The 21125-nt window shown below is 42.6% G+C and overlaps 1 protein-coding gene across 2 annotated transcripts in view; it reads left to right on the forward strand.

Moving 5' to 3' along the window:
• The window catches only part of FAT3 (FAT atypical cadherin 3), a 663604-nt gene that overhangs the window by 311189 nt on the left and 331290 nt on the right, over positions 1-21125 (forward strand). For both annotated transcript variants that reach the window (XM_081099132.1, XM_081099133.1), the window contains one exon: positions 330-644. In XM_081099132.1, coding sequence (XP_080955258.1) covers positions 330-644 — 315 coding nt within the window. The remainder of the gene's footprint in view (positions 1-329; positions 645-21125) is intronic.

The following is a 21125-nucleotide window of genomic DNA, read 5'->3' on the forward strand; positions in this document are numbered from 1 at the left end:
TATTTTGACCCGTGCCCTGCTCTCTTTCCATTGCTTCCAACTGTGCCTTCTGTGTTGTGCATGCATGTAATGAGAGTCTGCCTATGCCCCAAATGCAAATAAGGCGTTTGTGAATGTAATTATAATCCTCAAATGGTAGTAGTACTCATTAATATGGTTTTGCAGAAAATAGTTTTCTTATGTAAGGCGGAAACATCTTAATGTAATCTTGTAATATGGGCTTCTTTTTATATGCCAACATTACTTAGCACAGCCCTCCTGAATTCGGGATGATTTACTTAATGTCCTTCAATTTCACGGTAGCAATCACGCTCTCTGTTTTCTCCTAGGAGTCATCTCTACTGCAGACATCCTGGATCGAGAGACAACAGGGTCCTACTGGCTGACAGTGTATGCCACAGACCGGGGCGTGGTTCCACTCTATTCCACTATTGAGGTCTATATTGAAATTGAGGACGTGAATGACAATGCCCCGCTGACCTCAGAACCCATTTATTATCCTGTCGTCATGGAAAACTCTCCCAAGGATGTGTCTGTCATTCAGATTCAAGCTGAGGATCCTGACGCGAGTTCCAATGAAAAACTGACATACAGGATTACAAGTGGGAATCCTCAGAATTTTTTTGCCATCAATATCAAAACAGGTAAGGGCGTGCTCATATGACTCTTTAAAATTGGTAGTCCAGCTTTTAAATACATCGGCCTGATGCTTGCTTACTTTTATATTATTTTATTTATTCCCTTATTTATTTTGTATGGAGAACAGCATCCTCCTTTCAAAGGGGGGTTTCTGAAAAGCTAAGCATTCTACTATCTATGGTATATTTACATTTCAACTGATACCAAGGTGAAGGGATCTAATAAAAATTAGAGGCTTTTATAGGAAGCCTTGTATTTGCTTTATTCCAAAGAAAACATAAATGGCCCAGCCGGTGTGACTCAGTGGTTGAGGGTCATCCTATGAACCAGGAGGTCACAGTTCGATTTCTGGTCAGGGCACATGCCTAGATTGCAGGCTCCATCCCCAGTGTGGGGTGTGTAGGAGGCAGCCGATCAATAATTCCCTGTCATCATTGATGTATCTATCTCTCTCTCCATCTCCCTTCCTCAAATATATATATTTGAAAAAAAAGGGAAAAAAATGGTTCCAGGATACTCAGAGGGCCAACTACCATCTTTCTGTTTCTTGGGAGAGAGTAACTTGGCTATGAGTGAGCCATCGGTGACACGCCTCCTTCTCAGAACTTCCTCCTTGCTCATTCTCAGTCCTGCTTGCTGTAAGAGCTCCTTAAAGTCTTAACTTTAAGCCTATAGTTTCTTGTGATTCCTATACCTACCCATCAGTGAAGTGTCAGTGTTTAGGAGAACTTCCAGTGTCCCAATCTCTACACAAAGTATACAAACATTTAATTTTCTGGTCTTTTGCTCAAAACATTTCTAGAGAATGTAACAAAAAAAATTTTTTTTTAATAAGAATCATCAAGGGCCAGAGTGGAATTTGTTGGAATGCATTCTGAGACAAGTCTGTAGACTGGAAAATGCTTTGTAGAGCGAATCTCAGTTTGTTGCTTTCTTGTGATTTTCCTCTTCTAGATCTTAACTCAGGAAGTAAAACACTCAGTGAGAGTTGTGATGGATAAAGTTTTAATTAATTGAAATTTAGAAGAATGTAAAAAATAGATACTATTGCTATCGCACCCTGGAAAAGTGAAAAGTTAGGGTAGGCTATAATTTGTTGGTGTGGACACTGGTGGGTTTCCAAACAAACGGCTGATCGTGTTGGTAGTTATTTCTCCTGCCTGTGTTTGTTGAAGTAGAAACACACAGCTGACCCCAGGCATTTTATAAATGTGAAGTTCCCATTAACATAATTTGAAGAGGATGCCAAGTATTTTGGAAACTATTGATTTTCTCTAATGATGAGTGAGTCGGTCATTTGGTTAAGCAGAGTTTAGCATTCTAACAGTGTGGAATCAGGATTTGAATTGTGTTCATTACAAAAAAGAGTGGTCTTCATCTGTCAGTGAGTGAGGCCTGCTTGAACCTGAAGAAGTCTCAGAGATTTGGAGCCTGGCCCAACGTTTCAGAGCCCCATTAAGTGGGGAAAACGGCTGGTGCACTTGAAAAACGCCTGAGCTGTGCTGGGAAGTCCCTCCTGATTCGCTTTCTTGCTGTAACAAAGAGCTCTGTGTCACATGGTGACAGAGAAATGAATTCAGATACGTTAGAAAGTTGAGAGAGAGAGAATAGTGGCAAAAAAGCCACAGTAAAGAGGTCGAGGACACAAACATCTTTACATTTCATAGCCCCTATGGAATCTGAGATACCAAGACGGATTCTGCATCTTCCACCTTGATTTCATTAGCCCTTGATCATTAACAGTGAGCCCAGCATGCTCCTTATGATAAAAGACACTGCAGAAGGGCACTTTCAACGGAAAATAAAGGAAGTGTGAATGTCACAGGGCAGAACTGGGCTTGGATGTGAAGAATGCAGACTGTACATTATGTGCAGAGAATCTGTAGACATGTGTAACCAAAGCTGCCTTTTTTATAGCTTTTTAAAAAGTGTGCACATGAATGTTCAGAAAATATTGTATTCCCACAATTTGGCCTATCTTACCTAATAAGAGTCTTAATCATATTTCTAATTTCTATGTTTTTGCGATAGATTTTTAAAAGCATTTGTGCTAGGAATGACATTTTAGACTTTTTAAATTGCCTACGATAAATATATCGCATACTTTGTAATTCTCAAGCACATGGTAAGAAAACACTGGATATTGTTTATTCATTTGATCGCTCACCAAGCAAATGTTGTGCCCAGTAGTTTACAAACAAGATCTGATAAATAAGATATGTTCCAATTTTTTCAGGGACCCAAGGAAAAATGAAATTAAAATTATATATATATATATATATATATATATATACACACACACACACACACACACACACACACACATATATTATATATATATATATAATACAATAAAAAGTACAATAATTGATTATGGTAGAGAAGTTTCACTCATTATGAGATTAGTGTGAGTGATAGTCAAGGAGTGCTTCATGGAGGAGGTGACATTTGAGATTAGAAGTCTTATGTTTCCAATCCTTTTGCTGCACTTCCTGAGAAAAAGGAAGACATAGACTATATCGGACAGCTTCCCCAGCTTCGTAAACTTGGGAAAGTTCTTGAGCTCTCTGAACTCCAGTGTTCAGGGAGCAGGGATTGTTGCAAGGACTATTGAAACCTCCTGTGAAATGCTTTGCATGGTGCCTGGCACAGTGAAGCTGTGCATTGCAGGCTGAGAGCATCCTGAGGGCTTCCACTCTGATTGCAGGCGTGCCGTTTAATCCCCTTGCACTTCAGATTCTTAGCTGGAGAGTGAGAATGACCTTACTCACTACACAGGGGTTGCTCATGAGACTGAATGCCATGCTGTGTTTGAAGGCTGTAGGTGAACGACAAAGCTCTGTAAGAATTGTGCTTTTACTATGGGCATTTCTATTGGGATTCGCAGAACCACAGGCCTGGTGCAATTTTGTTAAGCATGTTGCCCTAAGTACCAAGGTGCCTGTGGAGCAATGCTCAGCCAGCTCAACCAACTTTCCGAAGAGACATTTTCATTTTTGGCATTCCTTCCTGTCTCCCTGAAGTCATTTGCCTGAAATAGTTATGTTAATGTAACATTTTTTAGTAATGAATCTGGAGATGTACCTACCCAGGATATTTAGGGAAGATTTGTGCTTTAGATTTTCTCAAGTAAAAATTGGATGTAGACTCATTTAAACTGACCTTTCAGTCCTTCCTCTGGGTTAGAGCTGAAATTTATAGAGTTTTGTTTTGTTCTGGCAATGTGCTACATAATAAATAGAGATTAAAATGATGAATGCAAAGTCAAATACTATCAATAATTATGATCCACAGCTTGCAGCAGATAACAGATGTCCTGGACCCAGGAAGGGAGAGAGGTTTCTGTATTGAACGCTCTGTTCTCTCTCCAAAGAACCGTTTGCTTTTTTTCTACCAGATTTGAAGTCACGTAGTGTCAGTAGTCTGTGGGCCTTCTTCAGTAAGTCCTGTGGCTTAAGAAGGAAAACAAAAGCTGTAATGGTGTGAGGTCCTTTCTGGCCTGTGCAGAAACATTTGATTAATTCCAGGCTGAGCAGGTGAATTCAATCAAATGCAGCCCCCTCGCATGTGCATGCCTTCGCCAGTCAGTAACTAGAGCCCTGCCCGTGTGCTCTGCACAGCAATCTGGTGTTCGCTTGCTCTTTGGGTGAGCAGGACTCAGAGACTTCTTGTTAGCACTTGTAAGAAAATCCAAGCTGGCTGCTGATTGGCCGTCCAGGCTGAATTAGGGAACAGGTGTAGGAAGTTAGTGCCTCTAGGGCAGCGGTTCTCAACCTGTGGGTCGCGACCCCTTTGGCGGTCGAACGACCCTTTCACAGGGGTTGCCTGAGACCATCCTGCATATCAGATATTTACATTATGATTCATAACAGTAGCAACATTACAGTTATGAAGTAGCAACGAAAATAATGTTATGGTTGGGTCACAACATGAGGAACTGTATTTAAAGGGCCAGAAGGTTGAGAACCACTGCTCTAGGGGTTCAGAATGTTTACTCCAGTCCTGTCTACATGCATGGAATCCACTTAGCACAGTGCCAACACTTAATAAAACACTCAGTGGACGTTAGTTGTTGTTCTTGTTAGTTATCCTGTATTTCTCACTGGGATAAAGTTTGTGTAAGTTGCAAGCATACACCTCCACTGTCTTGAGGAAGGTGTACTTGAAAGGTAGCGCTGTCTCTTCTTAGCAGTTAGTATGTAGCATTAAAGCCTTCCATTCAGTTTAATAAAGTATACTTGGGGCCCAGTGCACGAAATTCATGCAAGGGGCTTGGCCCTCCCAGCCTCGGCCAGCCCTCGCAGCCCCAGCTTCGTCCGGAAGGTTGTCTGGAGAGCTGTTCTGCTATTTGGTCAAATTAGCATATTAGCTGTTTATTATAGAGGATTGTGCACTACTTTGTACTGCTGCTGTTCTAGACCCCGGATGTTGGCAGGATAGATGATATTACAAAGTATAAAATGGTTTATGCACTCAGGGAATTTAGCCTCATGGGGAAAACTAGGTATCACATGAGGCAATTTGTAAAGATATGGTCAACCTCCATGGGATGTCAGCTGTGAACAAGGTCACATGTCAGATTATGGGAGGTTGGTGCCAGCTGGAGTAGAGGGGCGGGAGCAAGGACTCCACAGACCTGAAGTGGGTCCTGAAGCGTGGGTCCATCTGCACAGAGAAAAGCCAGAGGCCGACCCAGGGAATAGAAACCAGTTACACTGACCTTGAAACCCATCTGTTGCTACTAGAGCTAGTTTGAGAGGCACTGTATGATTAGAAAAGGAATTTTAACAGACTCATAATTGCCTTGAGTATTGCACGATATCAGGAGTAGCAAATATGCACACCTCCTTGGCTTTTTTAGTTTGATGATATCTTTCATTGTGTATTTTTTAAATATATTAAAATCTGTATTTTTATAACTTCCTTCAGAGAGGCCTACTTGAAATAAACGAAAGTCTAAGATCAGTTGGGCTGTGTTGAGGGCCTGTGTCTATGAAAGCATTCCTTGCTCACTCCAGATCTTCCCGTGATTGGCTATCGGGGCATGGGCTTTCTCAAGTCCTTCCTGCAGTGGCAGTATCTCCCGGTGGCCCCATCACTGGCATCGTCACCTGTATTTGAGTGGAGGTGAAGCTCAGCTTTCTTTTACTTTCTGTGAACATCTTGCGAGAACCCTGCCCAAAGCTTGCTTGACTGATAGGCAGACCCGCTGGCCTCTGACCAGGTGAGTTGAGAGGAAGAGATCCTCTTCCAAAGTGTGGTAGCTGCAGGAAAACCTCAAAGCCTACTCTTAACCATTGATTCCCTTGGGGTTTGTCATTTTCCCTATTTAAACAGGAGAGTGCCTCATTAAAATATTGAATGCCCGTATTTCTAAAATCAACTCTAACATCAGCTCCTCTTTGGTCTGTGGCAGTGGTCGGCAAACTCATTAGTCAACAGAGCCAAATATCACCAGTACAACGATTGAAATTTCTTTTGAGAGCCAAATTTTTTAAACTTAAACTATATAGGTAGGTACAGTGTTATTAACTTAATTCGGGTACTCCTAAGCTGGCCTTTGCTAAAAACGTCTTCAATCTGATTGAGGTACATTCGCTGAGGTCGACCCCTTCCAACTCTCCCATCCACACTCGTCTTGTATACTTGTTTCAAATAGACTAGTGTGGATGGGAGAGTTGGAAGGGGTCGACCTCAGTGAATGTACCTCAAAACAATGTACCTCCCCCGCGCCACGTATCCCCGCACCCCGTCTGCGCCATGTCTCCCGTCGCCGACCAACCGACACCCGCCACTTCTAATGCCACTTCTTCAAAATAGACTCACCCAGGCCGAAAACCAACTTCTGCACATGGGCCACGAAGTTTCAATCGCACTGTACGTGTGCGCCTGCACGTGGTATTTTGTGGAAGAGCCGCATTCAAAGGGCCAAAGAGCCGCATGTGGCTAGCGAGCCGCAGTTTGCGGAACACTGGTCTATGGTATAAGATGCAGTGGGTATTAAGGAAGCAGTAAGAGAAAGAAGCATCTAGACCACCCTTCAGCATGACAGTAAGCACAGGTCAGGCTTGTTAGAAGGCAGAAACCTGGGGTAGAGCCCAATGATTTGCTTTTCTAACTAGTTCCTAGATCAGTGATGGCGAACCTATGACATGTGTGTCAGAGGTGACGCGCGAACTCATTTTTTTGGTTGATTTTTCTTTGTTAAATGGCATTTAAATATATAAAATAAATATCAAAAATATACACCTTTGTTTTACTATGGTTGTAAATATCAAAAAATTTCTCTATGTGACACGGCACCAGAGTTAAGTTAGGGTTTTTCAAAATGCTGACACGCCGAGCTCAAAAGGTTCACCATCACTGGCCTAGAGGATGCTGATGTTGCTTCCCTGAGAGCCTGGTGAGTAAGACTCTGGACCTTAGCAGCCAAAGAGAAAGAAAAGAGGGAGGTCACAAGGTGCTCAGAGATACACCTGAGGACAAAGTAACCAACTTTATAATTCATCCACTTAGAGTCCTGGAGTTTTGAGATTTGACTATAAATTTAAAGTGCTCTCTCTACCATCACCCCCAATCAACTTGCTTATATTTCCTGTTTTATGAAGTGAAAAAAGAAAATTCTGTCTTTTTAATTCTCCATGAGAAAAACATTAGAACTAGGTATATAGTTGATAAAAAAACAAAAAAAAAAAAACAAAACTACGGGCTATATAATATTTAGAAACCCTTGTATTATTTTCATATTTGTAGAATCAAACAAATTGTTACTAAAGTGGCACTCAGGCATACCTATGTGGATAAATAAACAAGCATTTGATTTTAGTATATCTCTATAAAAAAGTGTTAGTTCTCAAGACAGCCGTGCTCAAAAAGAATTTCGTCTCTTAAATAGGCTAAGTCTTAGATTTATGCACAGCCTGTTTGGTGATATTCTGCTTAGAAAACCACCTTTCCCTGGAAAACAGAAGGATAAATTACTATGTATAAAATCAGAGATTACAAAGAAAAAAAACACACAGGATGAGGAACAAGGGTCCATACGAATATTGATGCTTTTTCTTCATAGTGAACCTTGTAGAAACCTCCTGCTGCCCTCTCCTATTCCATATTCCTGCCTAATGAAAGCTCACTTCTGAATGAGCAGAAATGGCCGCTGGATGATGAGTTGATATTCATAAGACTGGGCACAAAGTGGATAATGTAGCGAATGAGTATGTATGAAACTGTAAATCACCCTCGCTCCTTCCTTCAGCCATGAAAGGAGACCTTGTCCTGTAGAACATTCAATTGTGTTCATTTAATCCAACAAGTCCCCTAGAACAAATGGGGCTCATGCAGATTTATCACAGGAGGTTATTTAAATTCAGCGGTGACCTTTGCCTCCCTTGTGCATGAGCTCCCAGTGAACAAGGACAAAGGGAACCGTCCTGCCCTGTCATTATGTCCCTAAGGAGGCTGTGTGTTTCTCCATTTGATCAACTCTTAACTGAGAGCTGGGGGATGGGGTAGTGGACCCCAGGGGTGCACAAGGCTTAGTCAAGGTGGCCATGTTTTCTCCTGGTAGGGACTCTGGCTCTGCCTTCCTGTGGTTTGATTTTGTTCAAAGGCTGGTTTTGAATGTAAGTTCTGGTTTCAGAGTTTTCCCATCTCAGGATTGCTAACAGTTTGGACTGGAGCAGTCTTTGTTGTAGGGGACTATCTCATACATTATAAGATGTTTAGCAGCATCTCTGGTCTCTACTAGATGCCTGTAGCACCCCTCCCCCTCTTTGTGACAGCCAGAATATCTCCAGACATTGTCTCCGGGAGTAAAATTGCCTCGTTGAGAGTCATGAGGTAATTCGGAATATTCTATAGGCCTCGATTACGTATGGCCCTGAGCAAAGCACCCTCTACAAAATGATGTACTGGTTATAGAAGTGTGATGGTATTGTTAACGGGAAAAAATGTGTATGTGCATATATCTCTATATGTGGGCACATATGTATAAGGCTAATATGCTAAGTGACCCTCCTACCATCCAACCGGTCATTATGACATGCACTGACCACCAGGGGGCAGACGCTCAACGCAGGAGCTGCCAAGCTGCAGTGACTTGGCAGCGGAGGTTCTCAGGTGGCGTACCCCAAAACCAGAGAGGAGGGAGCCCAATTCCTTGCAGAGCCACGCGATTCCACCTTCAGCCGTGAATTAGGTTGTTGCTGGGGCACTGTCAGCCCCAAATCTGGTTACTGCACACTTGCGTTTGCGTTCCACACCCTGTACAGTAGCAACTTGGCAGAGTGCCCTCTCGTACTCCAGTAACCCTCAGGGGATGTCAGACAGCTGGTTTCTGCCCTATCCCTGCAGGCCAGGCTGGGGAACCCCACCTGCCGGGGGGACCCTGCTCACTCTGCAGACTCCAGGGAGGGACTGTGTGGGAAGTTGGCTGCAGGGTGTGTCTGGCCCATCTCACCCAGTCCCACCCCGCCAGCCACCTTCTAATTAATTTCCTTTCAATGTGCATAAATCCATGCACCGGGTCACTAGTTAATAATAAAATGACAAAATACAAAGGGGAAGAAATCCAAAGCCTTCTCTCACTGTACTGTAACTCCAGGATCTTCGTATGTTGAAGGCCCTATGAATACTTGAAATCAAATCTATGAGAAAACAATAACAAATCTACAAACAGTGAATATGGAGGAAGTTATCATTTTCTCAAATCTTAGTATTTGGAGAGGATTTGCCTGGTAACAAAATTCTCACCGGAGTCAGTTTTGAATAGCATTCTCCAAAGACAGCTCCCAGAGATTATTTTGAGGGTTCCAGGGTTTATTCCCTTGAAATGCTTAAGCAGCTCCAAATCCTGTTCCTGCTTAATGTCAGCCTCTGACAGATACATATGCAGACTGTTTCTTCCCTGGAATAAAAGTGATAAAAAAGAAAAAGAAATCCCTTTGACCTTGGTTGGGGATTGTGCAACCATGTCGCTAGATAAGGTCCTGAGCTCTTGGTCATCCCTTGGAACCCTGCATCACTCTCTTAGGAGCCCCAGAAAGTGGTAGATTCCTGGGGACATAAACCAGTGTCCCAGATCGCCCCCTTGGATAAATCTTAGGATTGGAAAGACTAGCTAAGTGGGACATGATGCCGCCCTCAGTAATAAGAAGGAAACCTTTCCCCCCAAATTAAGTCCAGTTTAAATGGGCCTGGCCACTGGTTAGGCAGCATCATGTGTTTTTTTTCCCATTTATGAGATTCAGATCTTTGAGTTAATATGACTGCGATTGGAAAAAGCATTTTCAGGGGCTGATTTTATAAAACTAAACTACAGGCAGGGATGGGGACTTTGGTAAAAGTGAGCGAAGGCTGAGCTGGCACAGGTTGGAGAGAGGAGAAACGAGGCTGCTGCTCGGCTGGGAACCTACCCTGGGCTTGTGGGCGACTGAGAGGCACTCCTGGAGGGGCAGGGTGCCAGCCACTCCGTGTGACTGGTAGTGTTGCATGTCTTCCAAGCTGGTCCTGTGGCCTGCTCACCCACCTGCGGGCTGGGGAGGAGGGACAGCCTTTCTAGACATCCTAGCCCTGGAGCTCAGCTGCTAGCATAGCTGCTACTGGAAATTACTGAGAATTATTTGGGAGGTGATTGAGTCATGTAAATAAAGGAGATGATGATGATGATGATGATGGGGTGTGTGTGTGTGTGTGTGAGAGAGAGAGAGAGAGAGAGAGAGAGAGGTTGATTGATTAAGTTATATATTTCTCTTCTATTTCTTCTATCTGGCTATTTACCTGGTATTCTACTGCAATAATTTACTACATCAGTTTATTACTTTCTTCTGTTCTGAGAGAAACAGTGAATTTTAATTGAAAACATTGCCTGCCTGTCTTCATTCTTCCAGGCCATTGTTAGGGAGACTCCTGGGTCCACGGCTCCCCCCCCCCCCCCCCCCCGGTATGACGGGAGAGTGGGAGGAGGACTCCTAACGCAGAACAGAGGTCTGCTCGGTGACCTGAGCCATGGTGGCATTTTCATGTATGAAATCCTTTGGCTCTCACCACAATCCTGGGAAAAAGCTGGGATTCTGGGAACCTGGGTGACTGGCCCCAGGTCGCCCAGCTAGCGAGTGCAGAGCTAGGGTTGTTCTGATTAATGGTCCGTAATGCTAAAGACAGAGGCTATTGAATTTGAGAAATGTGAGCAAACTCAATAAACACATTACTGATCCTAGAACTTTGGAGCTCCCAGAAATCTTTCAGATGACTGTGTGCACACTCTCTGTTTTACAGGAGTATTATGGGTGGAATTGTGTCCCCCAAAATGACATGCTTAAAGTCCCTATACCTGTCCCCATGAATGTGGCCTGATTTGGAAAGAGGGTCTTTGTGGAAGTAATTACATTAAAATGAGGCAATATTGGATTGAAGTGTACCCTAATCCAGTGACTGACGTCCTTCTTAGAAGAGGGGAATTTGGACACAGAGGCAGAGGTTACAGGGCATGGAGCTGGGCGGCCATAAACCAAGGAATGCTGGGGATTGCCAGCACCCTCCAGAAGCTAGGAAAGCACAAGGGACTCTCCCTATCAGCTCTTCAAGTAAAGTGTGGCCTTGCTGACCACAGACTTCCAGCCTCTGGGACTCTGAGAATAAGTATGTTGTTTAAAAAATTGTTTATTTATTGATTTGAGAGAGAGACAAACATTGATTTGTTGTTACATCTATTGATGCTTTCATTGATTGCTTCTCATATGTGCCCTGACCTGGGGATCAAACCCACAACCTTGGCGTATGGGGTCTGCATTCACACCACCTGAACAACCCAGCCAGGACTGCATTTCTGCTATTTTAAGCGACCACATGTGTGGTACTTTGTTGTAGCCGCTTTAGGAAACAGGTGCAATCTCAGGCTACAGGTGGGAAGGTGGAGCTCTCCTAAGGGAGTGCATGAAGCTAGTTGACAAAACCAAGGGCCACCTACTCCTAGTCATTGTTCTTATTAGACTAAATGTTAAGAGTTTAAGTAGGTTTTTTTTGTGTGTTGTTTTTTTTTTTTTACCATAGTCAAGCCTGGCCTTAGTTAGGTTTCTGTTTGTTTTGCAGTATGTTTGACCGAGTTGAGTTTAATTATTTCATAGCTCTAAAAGCGATAGGGCTTTGAGGAGAGCCTTGTGTGGCATTGAATCACTATAACTATGCCGGGACTTCTGAGAGATCATCCGTGGATGGCCCTCTCATCTTGTATAGGGCTGACTGTGGGGGAGTTACTGTTGACTGGCATTCAATGTGCTTCATAAATCAGATCTCATCAGAGTCTCATTTATTCAGTTATTTCTCAGTCTTTTAAGGTAGATTCTCTGGAAGTACTTTCCTGTTAAGTCATGGAAGTTTCTACCTGAAAAGTTATTCCAGGATGGAGCGTAGCTTCACCATCGACCTTGAGAACTTGAAGTTCAGCTTTACTATTGTTACCACTGCATATTCTCCTCTTGTCATTGTCTGCCATCTTTGAATGACTTTGGTTCTAGCTTCTTGACATTCTTATGGAAATGTCCAATTGTTTTGAAAATCTATACATTTTATTCACATTGAGGTAGATTATTCTAGGAAAGCATATGAAAATCTAACAATGAAATGATAAAACCAACATGTGGTGAGTTATGGTTAGCAACCTCATAACTTTATAGCAAAAATGACAAATGTTTGTTTAGAGCTTTGCCATGCAAAGTCATAACACTGGGAGGGGGAGGAGCTGCATGGAGTAGTGTTCCAAAGCTTGGACACTAGAATCAGATGTCTTTGCATTTGAATTTGAGCTCGACGATATCTTAGCCATGTGATATTGGGCACATTACTTAACATCTCTGAGCTTCAGCTTCATCCTCTGCGGAAATGGGGAAAATTATAATAACTAATGAATTGCCTTACCACCAGGACTAAAGGAGTTAATATATGTAAAGTACTTTCAGAAGCACTTGGCATGTAGTAAACTCCCAATGCATGTAAAATGCGATTGTCTTCACATGTACAGTTTGTTTTAGTTCATTTGCATCCACAGTATGCAGTTAAGTTCATAGGCAGTTGGTGTTTCCAAACTACCAATAACACTTTGCTTATAGATTCCTTAAGCATCATCTTGTAAGACTGTCCATCTGCCATGCTCACTTTCCCGTGTGATCATCTAAATCAGTGGTTCTCAACCTTCCTAATGCCGCGACCCTTTAATACAGTTCCTCATGTTGTGGTGACCCCCAATTCATTGTTACAAATTGAACATAATTAAAGCATAGTGATTAATCACAAAAGCAATGTGTAATTATATATGTGTTTTTCCGATGGTCTTAGGCGACCCCTGTGAAAGGGTTGTTCTACCCCCAAAGGGGTCGCGACCCACAGGTTGAGAACCGCTGATGTAAATTAAGTTGTAGCTGAAAGTGGACTGTGATGGCGCCAGAGAGCCCAGAAAGGGCTCCTGGAAACCTCTCTCCCTGTTTTAGATCTACATTGCAAGGATAAAATATAAGATGCCTTGGAAAGAGCACTAGTAGTAATAATTGGGTTATCCAGACCCTGCCCTTAACTACTCTTGTTACCATGGACACATTTACCTCATTCCGGTGGCCTCGGAATCCTCACCTATAAATCAATGAGTTTGAACAAGAATCAAATACATCAGTACCTGATGGGTGCCGCCCCTGCTTCCTGCTCCCATGGTAGACATCATTAATCACTTGTAACAGCCTTTCATATTGTGCCCATGCTTGGCACCCGTTCAGCCTAACGCTGTTGGGGAGCTGCTAGGAGAAGTTGCATTTATTTTCCACTGAAAGCCCTGAGATCATTTCTACCTCTGATAGCCTCTGAGTCTATAAATGATGGCGGCATTGAAGGGAAGGAAAGAGAGGAACTGTGGGTAGAGACGTGGTGGAAATACAGATACCCGGGACTTGGTGACACTGAGAATAGGTGGACATGAGCGGTGAAGACAGTATGAAGGGTGTAAGGAAAGGGGCACCAGGCTTGAAATCTCACAGAGGAGACATCTTGTTGTAAATCATTGGACATATTTGGGCCAGCCCACAACACCCTTTTCTCAGAGTACTCCCTCCTTGCCCCAGCCAGTTAGAGGGGGATAGACACTGGGATTTGTCAGTGGGATTCAAAGATAATTTCTGTCTGTGGTGGGATTGAGAAGTTGTAAGCCTTAGAACTATATATAAGTGAATATTTGTGCCCCCCCACCCAAAAAAATTCACATGTTGAAACCAAAGCCCCAGTATGATGGTATTTAAAGGTGGGGTCTTTGGGAAGTAACTGTGTCATGAACGCAGACCCCCGTTAATAAGAGTAAGGTGCTTATAAAAGAGACCCCAGAGAGACCTGCCTCCCCGGCCGCCATGTGAGGACGCAGCTAGGAGACTCAATCTGTCAGCCAGGCAGTGGGCCTTCACCAGATGCCGAAAGCGGCTGCCAGCATCTTGACCTTGGACTTGTATCCTCCAGACGTGTGAGAAAGAAAGTCCTGTTGTTCATAAGCCACCCAGTGTAAGGTATGTTGTCACGGTGCCCAGAACATACTAAGGTAGTGGCTGTGTGCATGAAGCAGCCTAGAGACAGGGACAGATGGGCTCTGAGAGGCATGATCCTAAAGACCTTCCAGTGGCTGCCCCGATGTTAGTGAGACTCAGCTCTATTCTTTGCCCTTAGATTGTCTAATAATATATAACTTTGCCAAAGTTTGAAATAGGTTTCTCGTTTTTAAGGGCCGTAAGAGGCTGCTACTGTAGAAAGCAAGTCAGGAGTGAGGCTCCAGAAAGAAGAAATGTGTCCTCTCATGTTGGTGCTGCAAACAGGTTAAAGACCACAAGAAGCCATTAGATTGGGTAAACGGGAGAGATCAGCGGGAGGTATTTGTCTTTCTAGGTTGCATTATGGCTGGGTGTCTCGTCTACATTAGCCTGAATGCTGACCGCCACTTCTTATCTGCCATTCCTTACATTCTGCGGGTCATGACCCAGAATCTGTGTGGTCTCCAGCGTGTGCTTGGATTAAGCTCTCTCTCTCTCTTTATTAAGAGTTCTTAGATGGATGTTTACTGGTTTAAATTTTATCTGTAGCATTCCATAGGAAAATCTGCCAACAAGCACCCTATTTTAGACAGCTCTGCTTATCCTTAACCCGTGGAACAAGATGTGCGCAGTGACCACCTGTCATTTAGGAGTTACACCCTGGGAAATTCACCCAGCGACCCTTGGGAGGTCTGGATCCCTTCTCAATTGGAGCCCCATCTCAGTCACATGGCAGAGGACAAGTTTGTAACTTCTCAGGCTCAGGTTCCCCATCTGTAAAGTGGGGATACTACATGAGTTTTGGGCGGGCAAAAGGGCTAATGTATTTTATAAACCATGTAGCTTAGCCTTGTACACACGAAGTGCTCAGTAAATATTAACTAATATACAGTACTTATTAAATGCATTCAACTTCCTTGCCTTTCAACAGAACTTACTTATAAAGAATCCTTTCTTGAAATTTGAGAATGAATCATCCTGATTAAATACATTAAAAATCTAAGGTGTGCCCTAACCGGTTTGGCTCAGTGGATAGAGTGTCGGCCTGCGGATTGAAAGGTCCCAGGTTTGATTCCAGTCAAGGGCATGTACCTTGGTAGTGGGCACATCCCCAGTAGGGGGTGTGCAGGAGGCAGCTGATTGATGTTTCTCTCTCATCGATGTTTCTCATTCTCTATCCTTCTCCCTTCCTCTCTGTAAAAAAAATTAATAAAATATATATTTTTTTAAAAAGGAAAAAAAAAGAAAGTCTTCTTTTAAAAAAAAATCTAAGGTGTATAATACATGTTCATGTTGTATGCCAGGTATACATGAACTACTGTATACCAGGTACTGTGCTAGGCATAGAGGGTCTGAGGTTGGTAAAACAAGAACTCTGTCCTTTACTATCTCATAAGCCAGAGTGATTTCACCGCAAACCGTCATCAATTGCTACTGTCACACAGCTTTAAAATGAAAAGAATCTTCAGACTTTTTATGGGACTTTATTTTCTGACAATAATAAATGGTTATAGTATATATTGGTTGTATTAAGAAGGGAGACATTGAATGAGGAGATGTCAAATAAATCCATCACATTAGACTATACCAGGCAGAAAATGCTAAGCCTTTGCCAGCGCACCATTTTCAAACATGTTGCCATTGCAGATACTTTAGTTAAGGAAGACAAATCCAATTTTACCTCCTACCACTTAAGTTAATTTCTCTTCTCCGTAAAATTTCCTGCTTTATAAAGACATACTTCATCTTGGCTATGTACGTACTAAATTCTTCATTTTTTACTTAGTTAAATTGTTTTCTGTCACAGTGAGAAATGCTTTCCTCTGAAGAAATGATGTTCGTGCATGGGAAATAGGGATATTTATTAAAATGGTTATTACAAAACGAGATGTAGAAGTATTTCTATAATTTGAGTATTTAAGTATTTTAGTACCCAATGCAATGACTTCTAGTGTGAAGTGGACTTTGATCACCAGAGTCTCCAATCAAATACACTTGGTGGATTTGTGTTTACTTGCAAACGTGTAGAAATATTAGAGGTGTTTTCAGTAGATCTCTAGCAATGCTTTGCTGAGTTGTAATGACTAATAAATGGCATGAATTATTTCATGCTTTTATCCTTCTCTGATTTAATAAGCCTTTATGGATTTGGATTCTGAGCATGGGTGGGGGAGGAATACAAAGAAATAGGAAATTTCTCCATCCTAAGAAGCAAACAGGCTGTTCACAAGACAAAAACACTTGGCTATAAAGGGAAAGCCTGTGTTTAGGGTGAATCCTGAGCTATTACAGAAGTTGCATGTTGGAATTTCAGTGATATCTAATATCTTCAGATACACATAAATGGTTTTCCCAGATGACCGAAGTTTAACTCTTTAGGTGCCAAAACAAACAAACAAAGTTTATATTTCTGAACTGCTTTCCAAAGTGTATGAGATGTGCCTTTTCATTTTCAAGCATAGTATACTGAGTATAATGGTACAAGCAGGTCTGGCTTCATGGACTTGCAATCAATGCTGTCATGAGGGGCCCCTTCTCAGAAGGGCCACATGCTTGTTTTAATGCTCTGCTGTCATGGTCTGAAAATCCTTCATAATTTTTTAACAAGGGGCTTGGCATTTCCATTTTGCACTGGGCCCTGCAAATTATGTAGCACATCATGGATACAAAGTTTCCATTTGGACTGGTAATTACTGTCTGGGGCCATCAAGTGCAGCCCTGTTCCCACTTCCTCAGTGGAGCTCAGCTTGCCAGCACTGACTTCTGTTATCAGTATGCCTCTCTCTTCCAGGTCCCTGCCTTCTAATTTGCTGCTTCTCATCTGCGGAGACACCATATAAATAAGGCATTAGAATAGTAAGTAGGCTGAGAATCACCAGGCTCTGAGGGGTGACCTTGAAGACTCCTCCCACCGAGTGAAAGCACCACAGCATCAGTAGCGAGCCTTTGCGACATGTGCTCAGTGATGACAGGCGGGTTTCGTGCCTCTCCTGGACTGATCACATGGGGAGGAGGCTGTCTCTGTGCTAACGCCAGGTGGGACCCTGCAGTTCTGGCCCATTTCCATACAAGGAAAACTGTTGTGAATAATCTATTTTAAAAGCCCAATTATTGCAAGAGTATTATGGATGATAAGAAGGCAAGTGAGATTTCTTTTTATGAGACCACTGTTACTTCAATCCTATAAACAGTGAAGGTTTCACTATTGACCATAAGGGAACTCTTTGGATTCTAGTCATTTCTGTCCCTCCAGATTGTCCTCGTAGCTAAAGTAAACCATGGCATACCTTTCTGACACAGGTCGCAGTTGCTAGGTTTGCCTGCCTTTTATGCAACCTCATTTGTCTTTGTCTACTTAGCTCTTATCAGCTAGATCAAGTAGAAGTGTTCTCTCTGCAGGGATTTCTAGTTTCCTTCTGGTGTATTTTTCTGGTCTCCACTATCCAAACTATCTGCAGCAAAAGCAAGCAAAAACCAAGGAAATATGTTGTCGTTATTTTTAGGTCATTCATAATATAGGAAATGTATTACAAGACGGTAAGTTTTTCAGAATGGGGGAAGGGTTGTTTCTTACTCCTTTATTATTCAACATTCAATGTTCCTTATTAAGCACCTACTGTATGCTAGGCACTGTGGTATTACCAGGGTACAATGGGGAATAAGACAATAGTTATCCATCCCAAGGACAGTACTTTGTACACAGTAGGTGTGTTCTAAGGAAATGCCAAATGAGTGTATGACTGAGTGGGTGAATGAATGCTTTGAATAATATGTATAATCTATTAACATTGCACAGGGCTTTCTTTTGTAGCAAGAAATACTTAAACCTTACTGAAATATAACCATGGCTGAAATTCTTGTATTTGTTTTGTTTAAACTTCCACTTGACATTTGAACTATTTCAAAATGCCATCTCGGGATTCACTTGCCTCTGAGGAATTAAGGGAAGTTTTGTATTGACATGGTTTACAAGTCTTCAGAATGCACACAATACTAGAAATTTCATAAGTGTTCATAAAGGAAAATTAAGGGATCTGTAGTTGCTTTGCACATCAGTTTATTCTAGGTTATAAAAGCTCTTTGAGAATTGCAGCATCAATTTTGTGCCAGGTCTTAACATTGATATTCTACCTCTATGATACTATCATTCTATTTTTTTATTTTAATGGTATTTGATAAGTGGGGGGAGGGAGCAGTAATTATTTGAGAAATGCCTTTTACTTTCATGAACAAGAAAAATATGGGAGTTGGTCTCCTCTAATGGATACCCTAATTGCTATCATAATTGTAAATTATATGATGCTTCACAATATTAAAACTCTTACCTAGTTTATCTATGATAGGTTAAGAATAACCTCTTTTACAAGATGAGTGTTTATCTGGGGAATCTATAGAAAAGTTCTCTAGAATTATAATTTTATGCCTTAGAATCAAAAGCAACAGACAAATCTAGGTTACCAGACCACACTGATTAGATCCTTCACTTTTGAGGAAGGTCAGCCATTGCACTGATAGTTAAAATAAAGGGGGAGGTGCCCTGGCTCAGTTAGTTGAGTATCATCCTGTGCACCAGAGGGTCACCGGTTTGATTCCTCATCAGAGCACACGCCATGGTTATGGGCTGGATCCCCAGTAGGGGGTGTGCATGAGGCAGCAGATTGATATATCTCATATCAATGATTCTCTCTCTCACCCTCTCTTTTCCTCTCTCTATTAAAAAAAAAAAGCTATAAAACATTTAGAAAAAAAATAAAGGGGGAGGTGGTGATAAAAGTAGGGCCAGCTCCAGCCGGTTTGACTCAGTGGATAGAGTGTTGGCCTGGCCTGTAGACTGAAGGGACCTGGGTTTGATTATGGTCAAGGGAAGGTACCTAGGTAGCAGGCTTGATACCCAGCCCTGGTCGGGACACATGCTAGAGGCAACCAGTCCATGTGTATCTCTCACATCCATGTTTCTCTATTTTTATATCTCTCCTCCTCTCTTTCACTGTCTCTAAAAATCAATGGGAAAATATCCTCAGGTGAGGATTAACCCCCAAAATAAATTAATTAAATAAAATAAAAGTAGGGCACCTATCTGTAAAGCTTATTTATAACAAAATATTGAAAGTAGTAGATTGTGTGCTTATGGCTTTGGCCTTTTTCATAAACTCATTCTGAATAAATTAAACATTCTCTGGCTTTAATGAGTTGTTGATAGATATTATTTTGCCTTGACTTATGTATTAATTATGAATTAATTCAACGAACATGTATGAAACACCTGTTCTGTGTCAGGCCCTGTGCTAGGCCCTGAGAGAACAAAAGGAGAAACACATCATCCTTCCAGGCCCCCAGGGTCTGTCTGTCACGGCCCACTGCCCTTGGGCTTTGGTTCCAAATTTCGCAGTACTTCATTTCATTTTTACTGATCCCTGCTGAACAACTGGCTTCTTACCCTGTATAGCTTTAATCTCCCCTGCATCCTAGGTTCTTTGCCAAGACAAGAGTGATCATAAACCAGCACTTTGCTGTGCTAGGGGAGCTCCCCTGTGTGTGAGCCCCATCGTCAGCCCTTTCTACAGAGAAGAACCTCCGTGCTTCGGGACATACACTTCCCAGCTAAGCATTAAACCATACACATGTCTGAAAGAATGCTGGCAAGGAGTAGCTGGTTTCTTTAACAAGTAAACGTAGTCCCACCGATCTGTTATAACCACCAATCAAACATGACAAGGATGGTCTGTGTCTGTCGGCACCTGACCTGCCTCCACGCACTGAGAGAGATCACACTATGAAAGTGGACCTTTAACAGGGTCATCCTTAGGAGAAGTGCCCAGAGCCCTGTCCCCAACCAGAAAAGCTCTTAGAATTCACAAAGACTCTCTTAGAATTCATATACTCTCCATGCTTCCTGGGTGCAGCGCCCTCCTCTGGTGACAGGAAGGACTAACAGTCCGCTTCCACCTCAGCCTCAGGGCACTCCAGGTCTAGATGGACAGACATTCATGTGGTCAGGTGGTAAAGCAGTGCAAGTATAATGCCCTCCTAGAGAGCTGTGAGACTGATGTGTGCCAGACACTGTGCCAGGGTCTTATTGAAGCCGCATACCTATTGGGGGCACACACTGTAATTAATGTTCACTGTTCCACAGATGTTCAGAGACATTTGTCCTGCTCCATCAAAGCTCAGGTTCTTCCGTTGGCTGCTAAGGGCAGGTCTCATCTGCCCCATCTCTGCCCCCTCCTCGCCTCACTCCTCACTTCCCTCCTTAAGTCACTTGAGACTCAGACATACTCTTGACTGTGGTCCTGCTGCCTGGAATGCTCTTCCCCTTGGTCCCCAAATGACTGGCTCACTAAGTCCCTTTGAGGCATTCTTTGTGGGTCATCCTCCAACCGGGCCTTCCTTGGTCACCCATCTCTTGCTGCAATTCCCACTTCTTTCTTTGCCCCTTTCTGCTTTCTCTTTGAGCACTCTTCACTCTCTAACAAGGGTCATATGTAACCTATTTATTTTGCTTATTCTTTAGCCCCCCACCCCTACTAGAATGGAATCTCCATGAAGACAGGGCTTTTATCTGTTTGTAGACCATTGACTATTCTGCCTTGAACATTGACTAGCAAGGTGTAGGTATTTATTAGATATTTGTTGAATGAATGGATTAATTTGTAAAAGAACACATTTGCCAGAATTCTCCCTCTGAGAGATTACACATAGTGGGGTCCACATTTGTACTCACTCTGTCTAGAGGCCATGCCTTAATCTTCCAAACCAAAAGGCCAGGGAGTAGGTAAGATGGAAACTTGATCTTTAAAAATGTGTAGCTGTTGGGAAGTTGGCAAGGAGAGAAAAGACATGAAGGTGTGGAAACAGAGGCAGCCAGCCACATCCTCTCTCTAGTTCCCTGGGTTTGTTTGGGAATTAGCTTGCCAAGCCTCTGTCTAAGGATAG

The sequence above is a fragment of the Myotis nattereri genome (assembly GCF_964212035.1).
Source record: "Myotis nattereri genome assembly, chromosome: 9".
NCBI classification, from domain to species: domain Eukaryota; kingdom Metazoa; phylum Chordata; class Mammalia; order Chiroptera; family Vespertilionidae; genus Myotis; species Myotis nattereri.